This window comes from Vipera ursinii (genome assembly GCF_947247035.1).
Source record: "Vipera ursinii genome assembly, chromosome: 1".
NCBI lineage: Eukaryota > Metazoa > Chordata > Lepidosauria > Squamata > Viperidae > Vipera > Vipera ursinii.
In genome coordinates, this window is record NC_139512.1 from 216,695,943 (window position 1) to 216,719,164 (window position 23,222).

The following is a 23,222-nucleotide window of genomic DNA, read 5'->3' on the forward strand; positions in this document are numbered from 1 at the left end:
TTGGGAGATTTATTTTCTTTATTTACACATTTATATGGCTGTCCAACTCAAGTTATGTGACTGTGACAAAAGACAAAAAAATCATAATAATTAGTGCAAAATAACACAGTGCATTAAAACATGCTAATAGTGCTGAAAATTTCTATACTTCACCCATTGGGGATTCCACTTAACCTGATCTCAGAGCCCCAAACACTGGTGGAGTAAAATAATATTAGAGCTAACTAAAAATCTAGGGCATCTAACTGTTCTAATAAACACCTGATTTTTGTATTATAGATTGTACAGATAACTCTTCTAATGAATAACAGTTTTGAAACCAAATCTTTTATTTTTAAAATTTTCATGCCTCAGTCAACTTTTCTGCATAACATGGGAGCATGCAGAAAGCAAGCTTTCCCCATCCATGTGCCTTTTATGTGTGTTGTTGCTTCAGTACTTAGAATTCACAGCCAACAGAGAATGAATACTCTTCAGAGTAATAATTGACAAGAACTGAGGCAGAGGCTTCTAATGGGGCCTGTAGGCATTTAAGTGTCAAAGGTAATCTTTTTAGTACCTTCCATGCTCTCTGAACCACCTGGATTGACTTAGATATTTGAGATTAGTATAATGTAGAAAGAAAATTTGGAGCTGGTGGCTAATGAAACTCAACTCCACCCCCCAAGTAGAGGTCCAAGAGCTCATGTAACATTGCTGCTGGGGAGCTAGGTCAGAGGTCCCCAACCTTTTGGGCAGCTGGGACCAGTTCCGTAGAGCGAGGTTTTTCCACGGGCCAGATGGGGGCCTTGTTTCACATGCTGCCTGCATCCTGCAGATGGGGCTTTGCTTGCTTGCGTGGCCTGGTTTCTGTCATGCTGCGGATCGGTGCCGGTTCACGGACCGGGGGGGGGGGGGTGGGGACCTGTAAGCTAGGTGGTCAGTGCATCAATAGGTGTTCCAGGTTGTCAACAAGTGGCACTTCCGCGCCCAGGAACTTTCATCCAATCTCATGTGGTGCCCTGCTACTACCATGTATATTTCATTAACTATGGCAGTAACCTGTCCGGTCATAGCATTAAAGCTGCAGCCGGTTCTGAAAGCCTTGAAGGGAGATTTCAGCATGGCTGCCCAGTCAGGTCTCAGTTTGCACATTATTATTCTTGGCCCCTCCCTTTGGGCCCAGCATTTCCAAAGGTATTGTGCCACTAAAATTGGGCCATAAACTGTGAGGTCAAGGTGGCACTGTTTGTCAAAGTAATAAAACAACCTCAGTGCATCTTTTTATCTGTTAACTTGCCAACTCGCTGCAGTACAACTTGCCTTGGCCAACTTGTTTCAGGAAAACTTGACAAGATTTACGCTAATATCGAAGAAATGGTGGAATAGAATCATTAAAGGATGGCAGAGAACGAACAAAATGAAATGTGAATGCCAAAAAATAAAATATGGCATTCTAAATAATTAAATTGAATTTGTTGAATTGTCCTGTGGTGAGTTGGCCATGACAAATTGTCCTGAGGCAAGTTGGTCGTGGTGAGTTGACCACAACGAACTGACCATGACAAGATGGCTGTGGCGAGTTGTCACATTCTTCTTTTTAATCTTATCCATCTCAGCACAAAAAAAAAGTGGCTGCAGCCTTTGTGGTGACTCTGTTCAAGTATCCTTCCTCTTGGAGCTCTTTAAAAGATGCAGCTTATGGCTACAAAAAGTTTGCTAAATCCTGTGATTGTGTGCCAAAATGGTAGTGTAGTACTTTAGGCAGCAGATTAGTAACTGGGAAACTATGACTTCTAACCTAGCTCGGGAGTTCATTGCTTCCATGACGGCCATGGACCTGACCCAAGTAATTCAGGGCCTGACTCATGTGGGGGGTCACACTCTCAACCTGATTTTCCTGTCTGGACAATGGTTGGATGATTTGGGAGGGGGTTCACCAACTATTGTTCCCCTGTCATGGTCCGATCATTACCTCTTGTGGCTGGTCTTCCGTTATGCCACCCCACGCTGCTGGGCTGCGGAACCGACCAGGTGGTTCCGCCCCAGGCGCCTAATGGACCCAGAACGATTCCAGATGGCGCTTGGGTCTATACCCATCGCCCTCACTCACAGCCCAGTCGATGCCTTGGTGGATGCCTGGGAAAGGGTGGCCGACGAGGCACTCGACTGTGTTGCACCCTTGCGACCCCTTACCTGGTGCAGATCCCGTTGGGCTCCCTGGTTTTCTGCGGAGCTCCGGGAGATGAAGCATCGGAGACGGGGTCTAGAGAGCAGTTGGAGGTCCAGCTGTTCCGAATCTGACCGATTGCAGTTAAGAACCTTTGTAAGGTCTTATCTTGCGGCGATGAGGACAGCGAGGGCTAATTACTTCGCTGCCCTCATTGCATCCGCAGATAATCGCCCGGCCGCCCTGTTTAGGGTGACTCGCTCCCTTCTTAATCGGGGTGAGGGAGGATCCCTTACAGGGACGGGCCGAGGAGTTTAGCCATTATCTGACGGACAAAATCGCTCAGATCTGGGCCGGTTTGGACTCTGACTGGGCAGAGTCTGACGTGGAGGAATCGGACGGTCTTGAGCATGTTATCTGGACTGAGTTCGATCCTGTTTCCCCTGATGATGTGGACAGGATTATGGGGAGGCTGAGCTCCACCACCTGTTTATTGGACCCGTGCCCCTCCTGGCTGATTTATGCAGCTTGGGAGGGGACACGAAGCTGGTTCCAGGCAGTAATATCTGCCTCTTTGAGTGGGGGTGTCTTCCCCGCGGCCCTGAAGGATGCAGTGGTAAGGCCCCTTCTCAAGAAGCCTGCCCTGGACCCAGCGATCTTAAATAACTATCGTCCTGTCTCCAACCTTCACTTTTTGTCGAAGGTTGTTGAGAGTGTGGTGGCGCATCAGCTTCCTCTGTTCCTGGAGGAAACTGATTATCTGGACCCATACCAATCGGGTTTCAGGCCCGGGTACAGCACGGAGACGGCATTGGTCGCGCTGGTGAATGATCTCTGGTGGGCTCGGGAGAGGGGTTGCTCCTCTGTCCTAGTTCTATTAGATCTCTCAGCGGCTTTTGATACCATCAATCATGGTATCCTATTGCGGCGTCTCAGGGGGTTGTGAGTTGGGGGCACTGTTTTGCAGTGGTTCTCCTCCTGTCTCCTGGGCCGCTCGCAATCGGTGTTGATGGGAGGGCAGAGGTCTGCCCCGAGGCCTCTCATTTGTGGAGTTCCTCAGGGGTCGGTTCTCTCTCCCCTTCTGTTCAACATCTATATGAAGCCGCTGGGCGAGATCATTCGTGGTTTGGGGGTGGGGTATCATCAGTACACTGTTGATACCCAACTTTTTTTCTCCACCCCGAACCAACCCAGTGATGCCCTCGCCGTGATGTCCCGTTGCCTGGAGGCGGTCCGGGTCTGGATGGGAAGAAACAGGCTTCGTCTCAATCCTGCCAAGACTGAGTGGCTGTGCATACCAGCATCTCGGACTAACCAGCCTATTCCATCTTTAATGATGGGGGGTGAGGTGTTACCCCCCGTCGATAGGGCACGCAACTTGGGTGTCCTCCTGGATTCGCGGCTCAGTTTTGAAGACCATATAGGAGCCGTGACCAGGGGGGCCTTTGCCCAGGTTCGCCTGGTGCGCCAGTTGCGGCCCTATCTGGACCGAGATGCCGTACGCACAGTCACTCATGCACTCGTGACCTCCCGATTGGACTACTGCAGCGCTCTCTACATGGGGCTGCCCTTGAGGACCACTCGGAGGCTTCAGCTGGTGCAGAATGCAGCTGCGCGGGTTGTGATGGGGGTTTCCTGATACTACCACATAACACCTCTGCTCCCCGAGCTGCATTGGCTCCCAGTTGCCCTCTGGGTGAGATTCAAGGTGCTGGTGATTACCTATAAAGCCCTAAATGGCTTGGGTCCGGGATATTTGAGGGAGCACCTGCTGCTGGCATCAAGCTCCCTTCGTCCTGTGCGCTCCCACAGGGAGGGTCTTCTCAGGGTACCGCCGGTAAGAGATTACCGGCGGACAATACCCAGGGGGAGGGCCTTCTCTGTGGGTGCGCCGGCCCTTTGGAACCAGCTGCCTATAGAGCTTAGGACTGCCCCTGACCTCCGTTCATTCCGCCGGGACCTGAAGACCTGGCTGTTTGAGCTTTCTGGCCTGGACTGAGGGTATTGGGGTTTTAACTGGTTTTTAACTAGGTTTTTTATATTCAAGGTTTAATATAATCATTTTAATTGCTTTAACTTTTGTAATTGTAGTATTGTTTCTTTTAAAAAACCTTGTGAACCGCCCTGAGTCCTACGGGAGAAGGGCAGTATATAAGTCTAATAAACTAAACTAAACTACCTTAGGTGAGAAGCCATCTGGGTGAGCTTGGGCCTGTCTTCTCTCTCAGCCCTAGGAAGCAAAGGCAAACCACTTCAGAAAATGTTGGCAAGAAAACATTAGAATACATTAGTAGTCTAAGCAGTCTCCCGAAGTCAACATTGACTGGAAGGCACTAACTACCTTTCAGTGTGCACGCGCATCTCTGTGTGTGTAATCAAAAAATGTACCGTAATCACAATTTCATAAGCTACATTCTTGAGATAAGAGAAAACAACGAGGCTTAATTTTGAGAAAAGTTATTAGAATTAGGTAGAGGTTTTTGGAGACTTGCTGTGATATAAATAGTTGATCTTTCCAGCCACAAATATTTCTGTTTTCGAAGAAAGGAATCGTTTGCTCTAAAAAATGATCAGCTTTTGTTAAAAGTATTGGAATGACAAACTTCCTTTCTGGAATTGTGGCTATGAGTTAACTTTGGTAACTAATGCAAAAAATATTTTCCATTACATCTATTAACGAAGGCTAAGAACTTCAACCATGTTTCCCACTATATAGAATGGGGGAAGGGGTGCTGGGGTGGGCATAGGAATGTCTACGATTTTATGAGTTTGAAAAACATGGGTTATTTAGTGGTATTTAGCTCTTTGTTTAAAGGCAGATTCCATTCCTGAAAGTTTTTAGGTATTTAAAACTTTAGACAGAAGGAAATTGATTCAAGATATTTTTAAAATGTTCTATTAGGGATCAGATTACTGTTAAAAGCTTCATTTTATCCCAAGAATAGTGTATACAGACTTCAGAACAAGTTCTTCTTTTGGATTGTTGTTCTAATTGTTTGAGAAATTTGGAGAATGTGTTAAGAGATGAACAAATGCCTTACTAAGTAAAGTCTTAAAGTTCTTTTGATATCACCATCAAACACTGTTTGAATTTTTGTTACTTTCCAGAATCTTTAAAGTAGGAATCCACATTTAATTATCAATAATCATGCTACTTCTTTTATCATGATACAAGTAGGTAATAAATTACTTAGATCTGTTCCATTATGTAGAAGATATTTTATACAATCTTTTTCTTTATGGTTATACTTTTATTTTTGTTTTCTTATAATATTTTATATTCTGTCTTGAGTTTGACATACGGTATGTACAGACGGGTGAGGTGTGAACACATAAAAGTAGTATTACAGTATTTGTTGTGCAAATAAAACATGAACAAATGAAAACAATAGCTGCCACGTAGACTTTTCCCACAGAAGATCTTCAGTTGAGAAATGCTTTCAGAGATTGGTTGCATGAAAGTTTAAGTGACCTCTTCCAAACACGCACAAAAAAAATCCACTTTAAACAAACTGACTATATTTTCAAAGAAAATCCATGTATTCAGTGCCGTGCCCTCGTATGAAATCCTGCATATGTTGAACTTGAAATGCAAATCCAAAGACATTTAAACATTTTTTTTTGAAAAATATTGAAGAATGCTGTATGAGAAGTCCTTCTGTGTCTTGCTCTTGTAAGTTATCCCTAAGCAGAGGTTTATACCTCAGGATTTTCTCACAGTGAGGTAGACAGCACTTCTGTTTACACAAAGTCATCTTTGTGACTGCATACCAACCGCAGACCAGTCACAGATTGCCTCTGAACAGAAGAAGAAGGCATCATATGCTGTTGGCGAGCTTCTTAGAGACATATTCTTGGTTCCTGGAAAATAGAGTCCTCTGCAGTGACTTTGATCTAGCAGGACTTTTCTTACATTTTGTAGTTTGCTGTGTTTCTGCCACTTGCAAAAACGTCTTCTACTGCCACTTCTAACATCCAATAACTGTTGAGTGGGTTATTTTTTTGTGGAATAGTAGGAAGCTGTAGTGAAGAGAGCACAAGAAAATTCATTGAATGGGTATTCTCTTCTTAGGATCCAAGCAATTGGAAATGTGTGAAGAAATACTGCAACATTAGTTGTGTGAATCCTGTTATTTTAGAAGTTTAGGGGTTGCATTTCCCCTTTTAAAAACAGATTGGGTATCTATTCGGGGGAGATGTGCTTTGCTAAGTCTTTTCCCTACTGTTCTCTGAAGTTTCGTATGCTAGTAGATCAAGTTTAACAGTGCTGAGGTAAATGGGCCTTTAACAGGACTAAGCAACAGAATTGTGCCTGCTTAGAATGTGGATAGGAGACCAGCAGGAAATCCCACAATTATAGACTGAACTGAATAGCAGAAAACATGGGCGTATTCATGAAGTCACCAAGAATCAAGCACAACTCAAAAGGCAACTTTCCCTTTTTAGCCTACTCACTAACTCAAATCATCTAGTTGGAGTTTATCAAAATTAATGAATGATGACTTCAATTTATTGATTTATGTAAATATAGATCCTTGTTCAGCTTTTAATAATTATTTTTGTTCTTAGTTTTAAAAAAATAGGAAAACCAGCGAAACTATAAAAGCAGTAACGCAATCATAAGTAGCACATAAAAATGCTAATAAAATATATTATCCCTTTGTAGTAGGAATATTTGTAAAACCAGAATAATTTATTCCTTTCTGTGTTAGTGAATAATTCTGTTCTGAAGGTACAAGGAGGGCTGCAGATTTTGTTAGGGTGTTCATATATTGGATGGATGGATGGATGGATAGATAGATAGGTAGGTAGGTAGATAGGCAGGCAGGCAGGCAGGCAGGCATCTTAGGCAGCCATTAGCTTCCATCTCTCTGGACAATAGTCTATTCTTTCCTCAGAGGAAAGAAAACTGGATCACTTACTAGGACTGTGCATGGCTTCAAATTCAGGCTCCAAAGGGTGCTTTGGAAAGGTTGAGAGCATAAGCAAAGTGCTGGATTGTAACCATATAAAGTAGTGTGTTTTCTGCAGTGATACAGAAGACTGGGGTCAAAAGAGCTTCTTCCGAAGGCATGAAACTCCCAAGGCTCCTCTTGAAAGATTTGGCCCTAGACAGTAGAAGGTTTTCAGTGCACAAGCTCACAAATAACCCGTATGAGTTAAAACAAGTTGCTTAAATTCAGCAAAGCAACCCCTATGGTCAATTGATACTACAGTTATCTTACATAGTTTGATGACTGGAGATAGGTGAAGCAAATGTTTTTGAAACAAAATGTTCTGGGGTTTTGGATGATAAAAATCAAATCCTTGCATCATGAGTCTGTGATTGATATAAATATCTGCTTTCAAAGAAGGGTTCAGGTTATGAGTCAGTTTAATTACTTATTTCTAGAAATCCTATTTAAGGATCCAGGAGAAGGATTTCTACTAGGGTTATATGACCTAAAATAGTTGATTACAAATGTACTTTGGATTAAGTATACATTGCCAAAATAAGATGTGACTTTTTAATCACTAAGATATGTTGTACAATACTCGTGCTTATATTTTTAGCAAACGATGAGTATGCCAATTTTATATATAGTAGTAAACTCAGCTTTAAATCTGCAAGGATAGCCGTATTCCTTCCTGACTGCCAGTTGCTAAAACCATCTTTCCAGTCCAGGATGGTTGAATGTATGTGAAGGTGATATTGCCACAGGTTTTAAATGAACTGCTGTAAGATTCTGATTTTCAATTCTAAACAATTGTTTCTCAATTTGTCGCTTTCTTTAAAAGTAGGACAGGGAAAGATTGTAGGAAACAGGTAGATAAGAATCATTAGCAGGGGGATTTTTATTTTATTTTCTAAGTACTGCTACTGCCAGTTCAAATCGTAAAGCAATAGTAAAATACAGGTAATCCTCAACTTACAGCACCTTATTTAGTGATCATTCAAAGTTACAACAGCACTGAAAAAAGTGACTGATGACCATTTTTCACACTTGTAACCATTGCACCGTGGTCACATGATCAAAATTCAGACGCTTGGCAACTGACTCATATTTATGACAGTTGCAATGTCCTGGGGTCACGTGATCACCTTTTGCGACCTTCTAATAAAATCAGTGGGAAAGCCAGATTCACCTAACAACCGTGTCACTAGCTTAACAACTGCAATGATTCACTTAATAACTGTGGCAAGAAAATCATAAAATGGGTCAAAATTCACTTAACAAACCTCTCACTTAGCAGGAGAAATTTTGGGCTCAGTTGTGGTTGTAAATTGAGGACTAGCTACCTGTACACTTGGCAGACTTTCCCCTCTGTGTAAGGATGCAGAGTGTGGTGGAATCTGGATCAAGGGTGGGGAATCCCAAATCTTTTGGCCTCATGCGGCCTCTAGGTCAGATTGTGACACTATACCTGTTCCTTCGATAAGCACTTGAATCTTTATAACTCTGTTTATCAAGGGCATTTGTGAATTTCTATGAAATGAGAAAACAGTGATTTTGGGAAAGATTTAAAATAATCCAGGATCCTGGTTTGTTTCAGATAGTATCCATCATTTCTTTTATCACCAGCATTGTAATTAGAATTGACTCAAGCAAAGGGAGAGGCTATTCCTAATATTATGAAGCATAATAAAACAAAAGAGAGAAAAGTTACACATTGGCATATTTATATTGGTGTGTTATATATAAAGTTTGCAAGTGAGCTAATCGTTTGTGTGAGTCTATATATGTAACGTTCTCTACGGCATGTTATCCATATTTTTATACTGAAGCTTAAGCACTGAAAAATGTGTTCTGCTTAGTTTAGATCAGGGCTTTTCAACCTTTTCACAGACTACCACCTTTAGGACATGACAATATTTGAGTACCACCAGTGGCTTAGCAAGGTGTAAACAACTTAAGAACAAGAACAACAAAAAGGAAAAAAGTGATAAAGTACACCCCACCCAGATGCTCCACATTTGAGAAGCTTTTCAGATAGATTTACTGTACCTGGTCACTCATTCTGAAAATATCTGCACTTTGGGTTTTGACAATACAAATTACCATCCCCATTTGGAACTGGTTACTTGGTCACTAAGTAAGACAGTAGCTAAGAGATGCCCCTGCTGTGCTTTTGAACTCTGTTCAGCTTTACAGACCTGCAAAGATTCTAAATGCAAGGATAGGTTGCCCAGTTATTTTTTCCATCAGTTGTTAACTCTGAACAGTTGCTAAATGAGTTAGTCACTAAATGATGACTACTTTTATCAGTAATTTATACTTCATCCCTTTTCTAGTAATGATTACCTTATCACAGAGATATTCGTATGTCTAATAATTTAGCTGTTGTGCAACCAACTTCTACACGCAAGGTGTTCAGTGAGCTGCCTACCAGTCAGGGCTGATTTTTCCGTTAAAGCACTGCTGCTTCAGACCTTTTACTGACCTGGCTGCCTAGCTACATAGGAGCATCTGCTCCCACCCACAAAACTGCACTGAAGAATTTTACATATTTTATTCAAGTTGAGAGCATCTTTCTAAGTACTTTTCAGAAAGCAATGGATATCCTTCTTCAAAACCGCCTGATTTACATAGAGATCATTCAGGGTTCCATAGTCCTCCCTGCTTTTGTCAGAGAGAAGAAGTTCCTAGAGAGGATCAATTCTTACAGACAGGCCTGCTGCAAGCCTCTCGGGTTAATATGATTTCTTGTTGCTGAACTCCAATACCACAGCCACAGGCAGGACCATACTGGGTAGATTGAGGGGAAATACACCCCAGCAAATATGATTGGGCAGAGATTCCCAATTCATCTTAAGGCCAAAAAAAAAAAAAAAAAGAACAAAACATACTGTTTTGTTGAAATAAAAAATTCTGGACTCATGAGCAAACTCTGAGCCTTAGCAATAACTCAGCAATAGTTAATAAAACAGGAAAGGCAACAGAAGAATCCATATATCTTTCCAGGGTTTCTACAAGTCCATTTTTCAAGACAAAAATGACCAGTCCATAATTAGAGATGACTTCCAGCACCTTCGTTTGCATTCCCAGGAGATTAGCAGCCTATTTTTCCCATTTTAATCCTTAGAACCTCCATTTCCCCCCCACACACACAAAAGGTCACCAAAAGCCACATCCAATGGAGCCCCTCTGTCCCTTAAACAAACAAAAAAAGGTTTCCCTATCCTTCATCAGCCTGATATCTGGGAACAAGGAAGCCCTCCATTTGAAGCTTTCTAAACTTCCTTTATCCAGATTTGGAAAATAAACTGGCTGCCCTAATATTTACCCCAAACTAACCTGAATTCCAGAAATGTGGTTTTACAGCTGATCGGTTGTAGCTGCCCTCGGCCAATCCTGGGCTCCCGCCCAGCTCGCTTGATCGTGTTTCTTTGGAAAACATGCTGCTTGCTAACTTAGCAGAAGCCCCAGGATCAGCGCCGGGCTACAGCTGATCCGCGCATCTGGGCGGCTCAGCAGAAGCGCGGACCAGCTGTGGCTGTGCTCCTGGGCTCCTGCCCAGCTTGCTTGCTCGCTAACTCAGCCTTTGCCTGAAAACACGTGCTTGCTAAACATGCCATTTGCTTGCTCTTCCCCAAAAAACATGCCGCTTGCTCACTCACCCTTCCTCCGAAGCTCGCTGTTCCTCTGAAAACAGACCATTTGCTCTGTCTCCTCACTGCTTTGGTAAGAAAAGCCTCTTCTCTTCTTGGTCTGCCCCTTTTATACCTTCTCTTCTCTCCAGCCTCCTCCACCTTTTCTGTTCCGGTTGCACCGGAAGCTCCAATTACCATGTCGCCACATGGCAAATCCTGGGGATTCTGCCAAGCTCTGCAGCTCCAGCTGATCTAATCCAGGTCTGTGCGGCTCCGCTTTAACTGGTTCCCTCCCCCACAACAATTAGCTAGGGCTCCCGTACCATCAGCCAGGTGCTAAAGTACCACTGGTGGTACGTGTACCACCAGTCAAAAAGCCCTGGTTTAGATGTCTCATTTCTAGCTGGATCTGAGAAATTAGGAACAAAATACATGCAATTTTGTTAATATATGAACAAAACAATCAAATACATTCTTCCTTTTCAAATGTTTGAAAGTGTATACTGTGTAACATTGTCTCTATATAGTGTTTATTTTAGCTTAGAAGAAATGCTGTTTCATATTTGTGAACTTTCATTACTATAATTTTTAAACATAAAAGTTTATATATTTATGTTTAAAAATTATAGTAATGAAAGTTCACAAATATGAAACAGCATTTCTTCTAAGCTAAAATAAACACTGGGTGCAAATCAATGAGCTAAAATTCTGTTCTTTCCTGATGTCCTCCTGCTATTATGGAAATAGGAATATCCTTCAGTTGATTTTAAAAACTTTGATGGCAGAATTAAAACTTAAGTGCAACTAATGGTGTTTCCAGAAAAAGGAGGAACATGGGTTAATTTCTCAGAAAACAATGTTTTTTATAACAGGGAGCAGAGATGGACTATAAGTCACGTGCAATCTTCCCAAGGCTGCTTGGGTATTGCTTCTAAAACCATCACATTTCTTGCTGAATTTTGGAGGCATCGCTGAAAATATTCCCATAGGTTGGGCAGGGAGGACCTATCCTTGGCCAGACTTGTCCTGCCCAGCCAAAGGTCAAGAAAGGTATTTTGGAGGCATGTGCGAGCAGCCTCTGTTTGATAAGTTGCAGCTGTAAATAGAATTGTGCTTGTGCAAGGCATTTTCATTCTTGCTCGTGGCTGCTTCTTCCTTTATGCCCCATCCATCTGCACTTTCTCACCATAGCCACCAGTTCTAACCAGCACACACTCGTCTGTCTGCTGTCCCACATAACTCCCTTGTCACACTTATCTCTTACTTAGTTGTTTATCCTTGCTAGTTTCAGAGGAGAAGAGGGTCTTGCCTGCTTTGCTTTCTCTCACTTTCCTTCATTTTTTTTAAAGGTTCCAGGCTTTGGGTTCATTGACTGCCAGGATATGCTATTTGCCTTATCATCTTGATTCCTACTGACTCTCCTGTCAGAACCATAGAAGACTCAGTCTGGTTTCTTGCAGATTCATGCTAACTGGAGTCAGATTTGCACCCCATACATGTCTATAACTTCAGTTGTTGACATCTTGATTTTCCATTAGAGGAATCCAGAGATATACCAGCAGATTATTGTTGGCGTCTTTTTGCAGTTCTGTTTTGGAAAAGAGCAAGATAGTATGTTTGTATAGGACATATTGAGGATTGCTCTTGCTTGCATACTTCTTAGTGTATTTAGAATTTTCCCAAAAATATGCTATTTGGAATAGAAGCTTGGAAAAAAGAACAAGAGATGCCATGGACTGCACGTTTTACAACTTTCAGTGCAATGACAGTTAGAACTAACAAATAAGCCTTTTTAAGAAATCTGTGGCAGATTTTGTTTATATTCCTAAGGAGAGAATTCTGAAGTTTGGCTCAGTAATCAGACAATTATAGCATGTTTTACCTTTGATGAATGTAACTACTTTTTAGCCATGTTATCTCCCATATTTTACTGAAGAAGAGTGAATACAGATCTGCAAGGCCATCCTTACAGAGTAAGATGTGGCTTCGTGAGAAATGTAGTAAATGGGAGAAAAATATTTCACCTTTCAAAACAAAAATATAATTCTCCATAAATGTAAGTTCTTCTCAATCTATCTTGTAAGGGCAAGATCTCAAACTTCAGGTAATTAGGGCAATTCTTTTGAAATTATTTCTTATTTTACAATAAACTGTTTCAATTATCAAAAACAGAGAATTTGTAAATAGTTACTTCTTGGAACAAATTACATTAGCTAATTAAGTCTTTGTGACTTCTGCAGCATAGACATAAAATGTGTCATATGCTTCTTGACTGTGAAAAGAAGAAAGACAGCAGATGGACTGTGGGATGTGAGAAATGAAGAGAAATAAAATCTCAAGAGTTATTTCTACTTACATATATAGTTACATCACAATTATCATTGGTATTTTTATAGAGTTAATAGGTTTGTTGTCCAGTACTTCTCAGCACATAGAAAACATTCTGTGCTTTTATCAGAAGCCTAATTAATTTCAATGTACATGGGATAATGAAATTGACCAGAACAAATCCATGCACATAATGCCTAAATATAAATGCATTTGCTTCGTTGTGTCACTTTTGCTTTGAAAGCCTGCATGCTTCTGAAATCTCAAATTTTTAACTTAATGATAGCAGGATCTCAGAAGCAAAAAATGGATACATTAGTTAAAATGTTTTCTAGCCTTTGCAATTAGTTTTTCGCACAAAGGGAGGACACTATGTTCCAGCTGCAATTAAGCTATTTTTGGCCAAGTCGCTAGCACAGCTTCTCTATGGGACCTTGCTCATACCCTCAGCTTCATGTTTTACACCACTGGAAAGAGTTCAATCCAAATTTATTAGAACAATTCTCCAAATGCCGCGCTGTGTCCCAAATGCAGTTCTGCGCCTGGAGACAGGATTGATAAAAGTTGAAGCAATAATCTGTATAGCTTCCTTAAACACCTGGCTAAGGCTTAATTGCTTTCTGCAAGGCCTTGCTCCACTGATTCTACAATATAAATTTTCCTCTTCATGGATCAAGACAGTTGAGTCCAATCTTGCCAAACTAGGCTTTTGACCCACCTCAATTCTCAAATTGGACTACGACCAAGCAAAACAAACCTTGTGTCAAAGGGTAGAGGACATCAAGAGGCAAGTGGACGGTATCTTAGTCAGTTGGAGTCAGTAAACCACCTGAAAGCATTCTCACTTGCATGGTGCCATGTGTTTCCTTCGGTCGTCCTGTATGGCAAGTACAACAAGACACCACTGTCTGAAAGACTCTGCCCCTGTGGCTCTGGAGAGGTGGAGATCATTGGTCACATACTCCTTCGATGCTCCTTCAACAGAGCCATTTGGAAAAACCTACCCATTATTGATAGGCATCCTGGTCGTTCAGAAAATAGTTATCTCCAGTGGCTGCTTAAGGATGAGCAGGCAGAGATCACAGCACAGGTGGCCAGATTCTGTGCAGCAGCATTGGGGATTCGCCAGAAACTTAAATAATCATTGTATCTTTTATAATTGATTTTATTACATCAGTACCCTTCCTTTAAATATTATTCTTGGTTTACTACCTGTACATAAATTGTCACGACATATATGGTTTCTATTTTATACCTATCAATGTTTTAGATTTATATCCACTCGTGGAACTCTATTAACATAGTAATAGAATGTCAAAGAGTTATAATATGATTTACTTTTCTACTTGTTCATATATTATTCATTTGCTCTATTTTTGTTCTTTTAAACTTTTCTGGTCACTGACCGAATATTGATTGATTGAATTAGTTTCTGAAAGAAAATTATAAATGGAATGTGATTGACTTCTTACTGCTTTGAAGATTACAATGTCCTGATTAGCAATTTGAGAAACAATATAGTTCTAAACAATTTCCATCAGCCCAACCAATCACAGTTGTTGGTAAAGAGATTTATGGAATTCATGGTTGAACACACTATAGCAGGGGTAGCAAACTGCTGGCCCGCAGGCTGGACGTGTCATCTGGAAGCTGCGCCCACCCCATTGCCGGTAATGGCAAAACCATCCCGATATGTTGTGCAATGTCACGTGACATCGCGAGTTTGACATGTCTGGACTATAGGTTGAGTTATTCCAGTTGCCTACAAAAATAGAAGTATGTTAAAATTCTACTTTTATTTAAATTCTGCAACAGGTTGAAGTTTTGCCAGCCAACTATGGATTACATTCTTGCAATATGATTTGAATATTTTCTAATATATTCATCTCTGAGATGAGGGTGGCCCCATTCCTGCTTGCCTTCTGGAAAGCCCTTAAAATGTGTTTTTTCATCAACTCTGGGAATCCTGTGGAGAGCTGGCAAAGTGGTTATGTGATGGTTGTTCTCTTGCTATTTGGGTTTTTTATGTTTCTTCTTTTTCTGTTTTATTTATGTTTGAATGTTTTAGAGTTTTTAATATTTTTCTTTATGGTGCATGACCCAAACTCACAGAGATGGGGGACTAAATAAGTATATATTGGACATACATTTAAATATTAATGATTTGTAGTAGCCATTCTAATGTGAAATAGTCTCCAGTTTTTGGCTGCAGCTCCCAGCAAATTCATACCTTTATTTAATACTTTTTATATATTACAAGTTGAAACAGATATGTTACATGCTAGAGTGTGTGCTTGGGTTGGTACATATGTCTGTCTATCTCAGTATAACATAAGGTTAATTAGGCTACATTCAAAATTATAGATGGCTCTAAATACACTAAGATGGCAAGTAGCTTAACTCTTATTTTGTAATCTGAAGTTGAAATGCTTGATAGTCTTTCCACATAAACTTTCAGTTAGTTTATTACTAGTTTAGCCATCTCAAAAATTTACATTGAGCTGGGAAGAAGGGTGGGTGCAAGTTTTTGTTCCTAGTGAAATTTTCTAATGAACTGAGGATTTTTCTGAAAACACTTAATATTTAGGGTTGGCCCTCCCCTGGGGCTATTAAACTGCAGCAAATATTTTCACTGTGGCTAAACCTCCTAAGGTTTCTCTCCCAAATACAGGGGATTCCAGCAGCATAAATAAACAGAACAGTCTAGTTCAGATATTATGGGGACACACAAAAAAGACACCTTGGCTGAGAGGTCTAAGGACATTCTTGTGCATATAATTGTGCTGACCCTGTGGATGTGTTTTGTTAGATAAAGCTATTTTTAGTTTTGGCAGACTTCAAACTACTGCAAAAAGGGATAAGAGGAAGTCAACAGTGAAATCACTTTAATAACATATTTTCTACGTGAAGTGTTTTCTATCTATGAGGCCTAGACAGAGAATATGTCATTTCCTGGATTAGTTATTTTCAGTATTGATGGCCTGTTGTGCTATATACTCTCTTGACACCTCACACCCCCCCCCCCCAATTCATTCATCAGGAGTTCAGAACTGTAGTACAGAAGGAGCCATAATCCTAAAATCATTGGTTTCTAAGTTTTGGCAATAATTTTAAATACGCTATAACAGGGGTAGGCAACCTTGGCTCTTTTATGACTCATGGACTTCAACTCCCAGAATTCCTGAGCCAGCATGGCTCATCTTGGAAACCTCTCCCTTTCCCCTCAGCATGGCTGGCTCAGGAATTCTGGGAGTTGAAGTCCACGAGTCATAAAAGAGCCAAGGTTACCTAGCCCTGCACTATAACATGTCTGTACAACATACAGTTTGCAGGTTGCATGTAGCCCACCAAACAGTATTATGTGGTTCACCAGCATTTTTTTGAAAACTCAATAATCCATTGTCATCAAGCATGACTGCTATTAGAAAGCATCTGCTACCGCTGGCTAGATTTTCATAGCTGCTTCTCCTCAAAAGACACTCTGCCAAGCATTTCCAGTGCTTCCAGATCATACCAAACCTGGTAGTTACCGGTACATCATTTTTGCCACACTGTTGTTGAATAGTTGATGGCATGTCAGCTATTCCTTTGTAGTCTTTGATTATTTTTAATGGGACAGTATGGCCCTTTCTCTACTATGAGTTGAGCACACCTGTTTTATACATGGGACTGTCATGTAAACATGTGAAAAAGATGTATATGATTATGGTTGGGAGTCTGCCTCTTCTACCTTACTTCCTCTCTTACCACCTGGGTGTCAAGAGAATTAGGCAATCTTAGAGATTCTTAAGCAACAACTAGGTTTAAATGTAAATTTTTGGTTATACATTCTTTGCTGATAATAGAATGTGACAAAGTAGCAGAAAATAATGAACAAATTTTGTTTAATTTTTATTGTTAAGATATCTACATAACATTACAGGTAGTCATCATTTAGCAGTTGTCTCATTTAACTGACTCATTTTGCAACAGTGATGAAAAAGTAACTTTTCAACCACTGCTTAAAAGGTGCATCATTTCTTTAAACATGGGTATAGTTTTAAACAAAAACATTATTCTAAGTAATATATTCATTTTTACCATAGAAATTCATCCAAATATCTGTTTAAATAGGATTTAAACAAGAAGCATGCAGAAGGAATGAGCGCTTCTTTCTCTTAAGGATGCTGTACAATCTGAGTATGATTGTATGACCCATAGAAAGAAAGGAGATCAAACCGGGAAATCAAATAATAATAATAAAAACTCTTATTAGAGCTTTTTGAAGTACTTGCAGAGTCATTTTGCAAAGTATGTTGGTGAGTGTGCAGTGCCCTTTTTTTGAGGCAGCCACATTTCAAGTTGCTTGGTATGGTTGCTTCAAGAGTTCATCTGTGTATGCGTGTTCCCATATGGCTGCAGTTGCAGTTTTTAGAAACATTCTTCAAATTTCAGAGCCATGGGGAAAAATTTAAACCTTTAAAGAAAATTATAGTAGAAAATGCCCAAACTTTAACAGCAATACCTTGGTATAAAAAGAGTATTTTTATTTGCAGTAACTAAATTCATATGATATTAAGGATTTGGGAATGGAAAAAAAACAGGTAAGCCTGTCTTTGCTTTTCAGCTATGAAAAAAATGATGAAGATTGAACTGACCAGCCAGGGTTTTTTTTTTTTGTAGACTGAAATTGCCTATCTCTAATTTAAAAAGTTTAAAACTCAGTTAATGGAAAATGCATGCACCTGTTTTTTGTAAAGACACTACTTTTTACTTTGTTGAAGAGAACTACTGTAACAAAAAACAAATATTAACCACTGTCTGTGCATCTGTACACATGTGTGAACAATCTGGGAAATCCTTTGAGGTAGCCTCATTGCCTCTGGAAAAGGATGTGTCTGTTTCAGGGAGGAGCAGTAGGCAATTTCAGTCAATTTGTACAAAGGCACTTTGCAGAGTGTCTTTTGAACAATATGAACCACCCAGAAGTTTCATGATTAACATGCAAAAAGTGGGCTGTAATCTTGACTGTAATTATAAAATGACATATATTGTATGTTATACAATTCTAAGTGGAACGGTTTCCTGCTTCTTGTTACTGATGGAAGTTATTTTAGTATCATTTTGAATGTTTCATAATTCATCCCTTTATGTATTTAAAAGGCTTTTGAATACTTAACATCCCCTGAAAACCCAAAAACTTCATCCCACACGAAAAACAAAAAACAGCAAAAATGATAGACTAAAGTTGGAAAAAGAAACAATGTTGTCTTTGTCAAGCTATGACGAATGTTATTCCATAGGGTGTTTCCTATGGAAAAGCTGAAGTTGTTGCTGCCCATCAAACCTCTGACTTCTGAGGAATTTGGAACAGGGCCTTAAATAATGAATAGATCATATGATGATAGACACAGAGAAGAAAATGATCTGCAAGATACTTCAGTCCCAGACGGCAATCCATTTATAACTTTGAAGACACCATGTATTGTTCTCTGGAAACAAACTAATGCCCAAAGCACTCCCCCCCCCCGTGCCCAATTTCCCTCCTTATCATTATTTTGAACATAATTCTCTATTTATAGTGGGATATATATATATATATATATATATATATATATATATATATATATATATATATATATATATATATATATATATATATATATATATGATTTTCTGGCCTTCAAAATTTAGCTAGTTAAATCAGATTTTAATTTATTATTTAAATAGTGATTTATACACTGGTGAAGAGGCTTCTATCATAATTTCTAAATGCATTCTTGTTTATTATACCCGAATACATATTCTGTGGTCCTCCAAGAGAAGGAGAAAGTTCATTTTTGAAAAATATTTAACATGTAAAGCCATTTGTTAAGATTTTTTTCCAAGTTAATTTAACCAAAAATGGAATGATGATCTTAATAAGGAAACAGGTGCACATTTATGAAATCAGCTCTAGTTTAAGTTGTTATGGATGGTTGGGGAATTATTTTTTGCCAGGTTAGAACAATGACTTATTTTTAAATGTCATTAATATTTGTTTTTTGTTACAGTAGTTCTCTTCAACAAAGTAAAAAGTAGTGTCTTTACAAAAAACAAGTGCATGCATTTTCCATTAACTGAGTTTTAAACTTTTTAAATTAGAGATAGGCAATTTCAGTCTACAAAAAAAAAACAAAAAACCCTGGCTGGTCAGTACAATCTTCATCATTTTTTTCCTAGCTGAAAAGCAAAGACATGCTTTCCTGTTTTTTCCGTTCCCAAATCCTTAATATCATATGAATTTAGTTACTGCAAATAAAAATACTCTTTTTATACCAAGGTATTGCTGTTAAAGTTTGGGCATTTTCTACTATAATTTTCTTTAAAGCTTTAAATTTTTCCCCATGGCTCTGAAATTTGAAGAATGTTTCTAAAAACTGCAACTGGTATGAAACACAAGAGCCTGATACCATAACTTGCCAAGAGCATGTTACACCTGTAATTTCAGTGCCCTACATTAGTCACCACTTGGTTTCTGGATATAATTCATAGTGATGGTTTTCACTTATAAAGGCATATTTGGCTTAACACTTGGATACTTACAAGACCTGCTTCTCCTACCAGAACACCCTGTTCATTACATTCATCCCAGAAGGTTGACTTTTGTATACCATTTCTACAAACTGAGAGGAACTAAAGCCACAAAGTGCTGATTTTCCATTGTAGCCCCAATTCTGTGGAATAGTTTCCTCTTAAAATTAAAGTTTAATTGTTACATTTATTCCCTTTACAATGCCATTGCCCTACACTTTTATTATGATCTACATATAGGTCTCAACCTACAACCATTGATTAGTAGACGTTTGAAGTTACAACAGCATTGAAAAAAGCGACTTACAAACCATTTTTCACTTATGACCTTTGCAGCATCCCTGTGGTCATGTGATCAAAATTTGGATGCTTGGCAACTGGCATGTATTTATGAAGGTTGCGGTGTCCTAAGGTCATGTGATCCCCTTTTGCGACCTGACAAGCAAAGTCAATGGGGAAGCCAGATTCACTTAACAGCCATGTTACTAACTTAACAACTGCAGTGGTTCACTTAACAACGGTGGCAATAAAGTGGTGACTAATGTAGGTCATAAAATGGGGCAAAACTCACTTAACAACTGTCTTGCTTATGAACAGAAATTTTGGGCTTCATTATGCTTGAAAGTCAAGGACTACCTCTATTATTTACATATAGTGCCTTTTTTGTTGTTGTTGATTGTTTCTGTAAACTACCCTGAGTCTGTGACTGATAAGGCAATACATCAGTGGAAAAAAAAGATAGATAAAATATTTGACATTATTTGAAGGATGATTGTTGATAGGCCCGTTTAAAGCTAACCCCTGTTCTTTAGCAGGTAATGATTTGCCGTGATATTGATCATTTAACTGATGAGAAGGTTGGCCAAAAAAAAAAAAAAAGCTGGAGACAGGGTTTGCTGAATTTATTTTGTAGTGTTTGTAGTATAATTTGTGTTGTTTTTCTTTTTGAGGATGTACTCATTTTCTCCCAAATTTCAACAGCATCAGAACTAAAATAGTTATTTTTCTGTAAATTGTTTAGGCCACTGAAATAGGCTTTAGGATAGTTATCAGATAGGCAAGTTTTGATCTCACGTTGGTAATCATTTTGTAATAGTTCTTCTATTTCTTCATGATTTAATTGCAAATTACTAACAAACTGATTCTTGATATAGCACTCCAAACAGTTCATTTTGTAAGAATGATTAGAACGAATTGCTTTCTTTACAACAACCGCTCCAAAATATTACCAAAATGAATGGAAGCTGCATTACATGAGCATTTCAGTTGTATGCTATTAGAATCTGGACTTCCTTTGCCTTTTTCTAATGATATTAATCAATTACGGTATAAAGACTCATAAAATGGACAATATTCTGTTCTCTTTCAACATAGTTTATTAACAAAACTTGGAATCTCTTGCTCTCTGTGGAGGTGGTGTGGCTAAGAATTTGAGATTTTCTTTCACGTTATGGCTCATTTGCGGGAAAGAAATGCAAGTATTAGAAGAATGCACAGTCTTGTAGGGAAGAGGTTTATAAGGTTCCCAGGTATTAATTCGGTTATAGTGAAAATTCATAAGAAAATTAATTGATAGCATTTAAAATCCCTTTCTTTTTTGTTGTTTTTTTTACTTATGCTTTGAAAGAATAATATGGATATCCTCCTGTTTCTGGAAAATCTTAAAAATTGCCAAACCTCTGCACAGAGTTTAGAATGATTGAGTTGGGTGATACTTAATTCTTTGTGTTATATCAGTGTAGTTAATTTACTTACCTGAGATTAGAGGAATATTTGTTCATGATGAATACGACAGATGTCATAACTAAAAATACTTTAATCAATTTATATTGTCTTTACTATTTTTTTTCTACTTTTCCCTTATGCAAATCTGCTAGGTACTTGGAAGAAAAAAATGTGAACTTTGTAATGAATAGCGTGATTTCACATCCAGATTTCAAAGAACTAGGGTCTGCTTCCTGTTGTCTGAGAAGTGCTTAGTGACAATGGTATTGTCAAAAAGAATCTGGAACTTTATTTTCCTTTTGTGAAGGGGAGTCTAGAATGTAATGAAGAAAGGTGGTCTCCTACAAAATGAGTTCATGATAGATGTTTGGGTGCCAGCAATCTTAGAATGATCCAGACATCATGGAATGCCAGAAGGCTCTGTGCTTTTCATTTTTTTTATCAGTGATGCAAATGATGGAGTTGTTGGGGAGCCTTATAGAATGTACAGATGAACAAACCTTGAAAAGTGGCTGATTAGTTTAGGTGAAAGTGAGAAGATTCAAAAACACGTAGACAGGCTTCAGCTGTGCGTCTGAAATAAATGGGGTGGAATTTGAAATTTTCATAATCTGAAACAATCTCAATAACTGGAAATGGGTCGCACTGAAAACACAGCAATAAATGTATGGATTTATTCATTCAGTTTCTGTGACCCAACTCCCCATGTCCCCAAGTGACTCTGGATAGTGAAAAAAGTTAAAAAATAAAGTAAGAACTATACAATAATACAAAAATTAAAATACATAGCATCAGAGAAAATATACGTTATCAGTATTAAATTATTTAATTATCATTGATTTTTTTAAAAAAAAAAACAGTTTCCTACAAACATTGGGGATACCAGCCCCAGCTAATAGAGTCAGGTCTTTAAAGACTTGCAAAAACCCAGCAGGGTCAGGGCCAACCTGATCTACAGCAGGAGTATATTTTCTAATTAAATCCCATTGGATGTTACAGGAATTGCTTCTGAGTAAACATGACAATATATATATATCAGATGGTGTCTATCTGGGAGTGAAATGATGTCCATCAGCAGATTTGATTCCCAATTCTCATCCAGTGCCCTTCAAAATCTGTACCAGAATACATCAGAGGTTAGAATTGAAAAGGTGCAGCAGCGAAGACGATAAGAAAGATATGTTTTGTTGTGCAATCAGAAGTTGACTAATTTTGTTTTTTGATAGCCTAAAGTATATATAATATGAACTATAGTGAGTGAAATGTAGAATAAACAATACTGTGTAAAATATAAGAAGATGAATATCATTCTAGAAAATTTGTTCATAAAATATGGATAAACATCATATGCAAATGGGGAGCTTGTGTGTTTGGCATCTCATGATTCTTTATTTGTTCAAATATTCATGGGTTAAGGAAAGGTGACATTTCTGAAATAATCTTCCTTTGGGTTATTTTCCCCTTTTTCTTTTTTTTTCTAGGATGGTTTAAACTCCTTAGTCCTTGATCTGGATTATCCAGCCCTGAGGAAGAACAAAAACATAGATAATTTCCTTAACAGATGTAAGTTTTTCTTACGTATAATATCCCTATGTAGATGAAAAATATTATATTTATATCCCTATGTAGATGAAGAATATTTTATATATTCTTTTATATTGCAGTGACAAACCACTTTCTTGGCAAGGTAATCTTGCCAAGAAAGCTTCATGAAATTGTTCAGGCAGTTGCCAGTAGTCAAGTCTAACTTGAAGACGGGGGGTGGGTGGGATGGGAATCCAAAAGAGTATGATTTGATTTCAAGGGTCAATGATAAAAAAGTTAAAATATGATTTTTTTTAAAGGTACAGTACTTTAACATTTCTTATAATTAAATTTCATAGTTAAGGTGTCCCT

At 38.8% G+C, this 23,222-nt stretch overlaps 1 protein-coding gene across 2 annotated transcripts in view; it reads left to right on the forward strand.

Annotated features, from left to right (window-relative positions):
• ROCK2 (Rho associated coiled-coil containing protein kinase 2) overlaps nt 1-23,222 on the forward strand; it is a 114,182-nt gene that overhangs the window by 25,560 nt on the left and 65,400 nt on the right. For both annotated transcript variants that reach the window (XM_083377894.1, XM_083377895.1), the window contains exon 2: nt 22,808-22,889. In XM_083377894.1, coding sequence (XP_083234020.1) covers nt 22,808-22,889 — 82 coding nt within the window. The remainder of the gene's footprint in view (nt 1-22,807; nt 22,890-23,222) is intronic.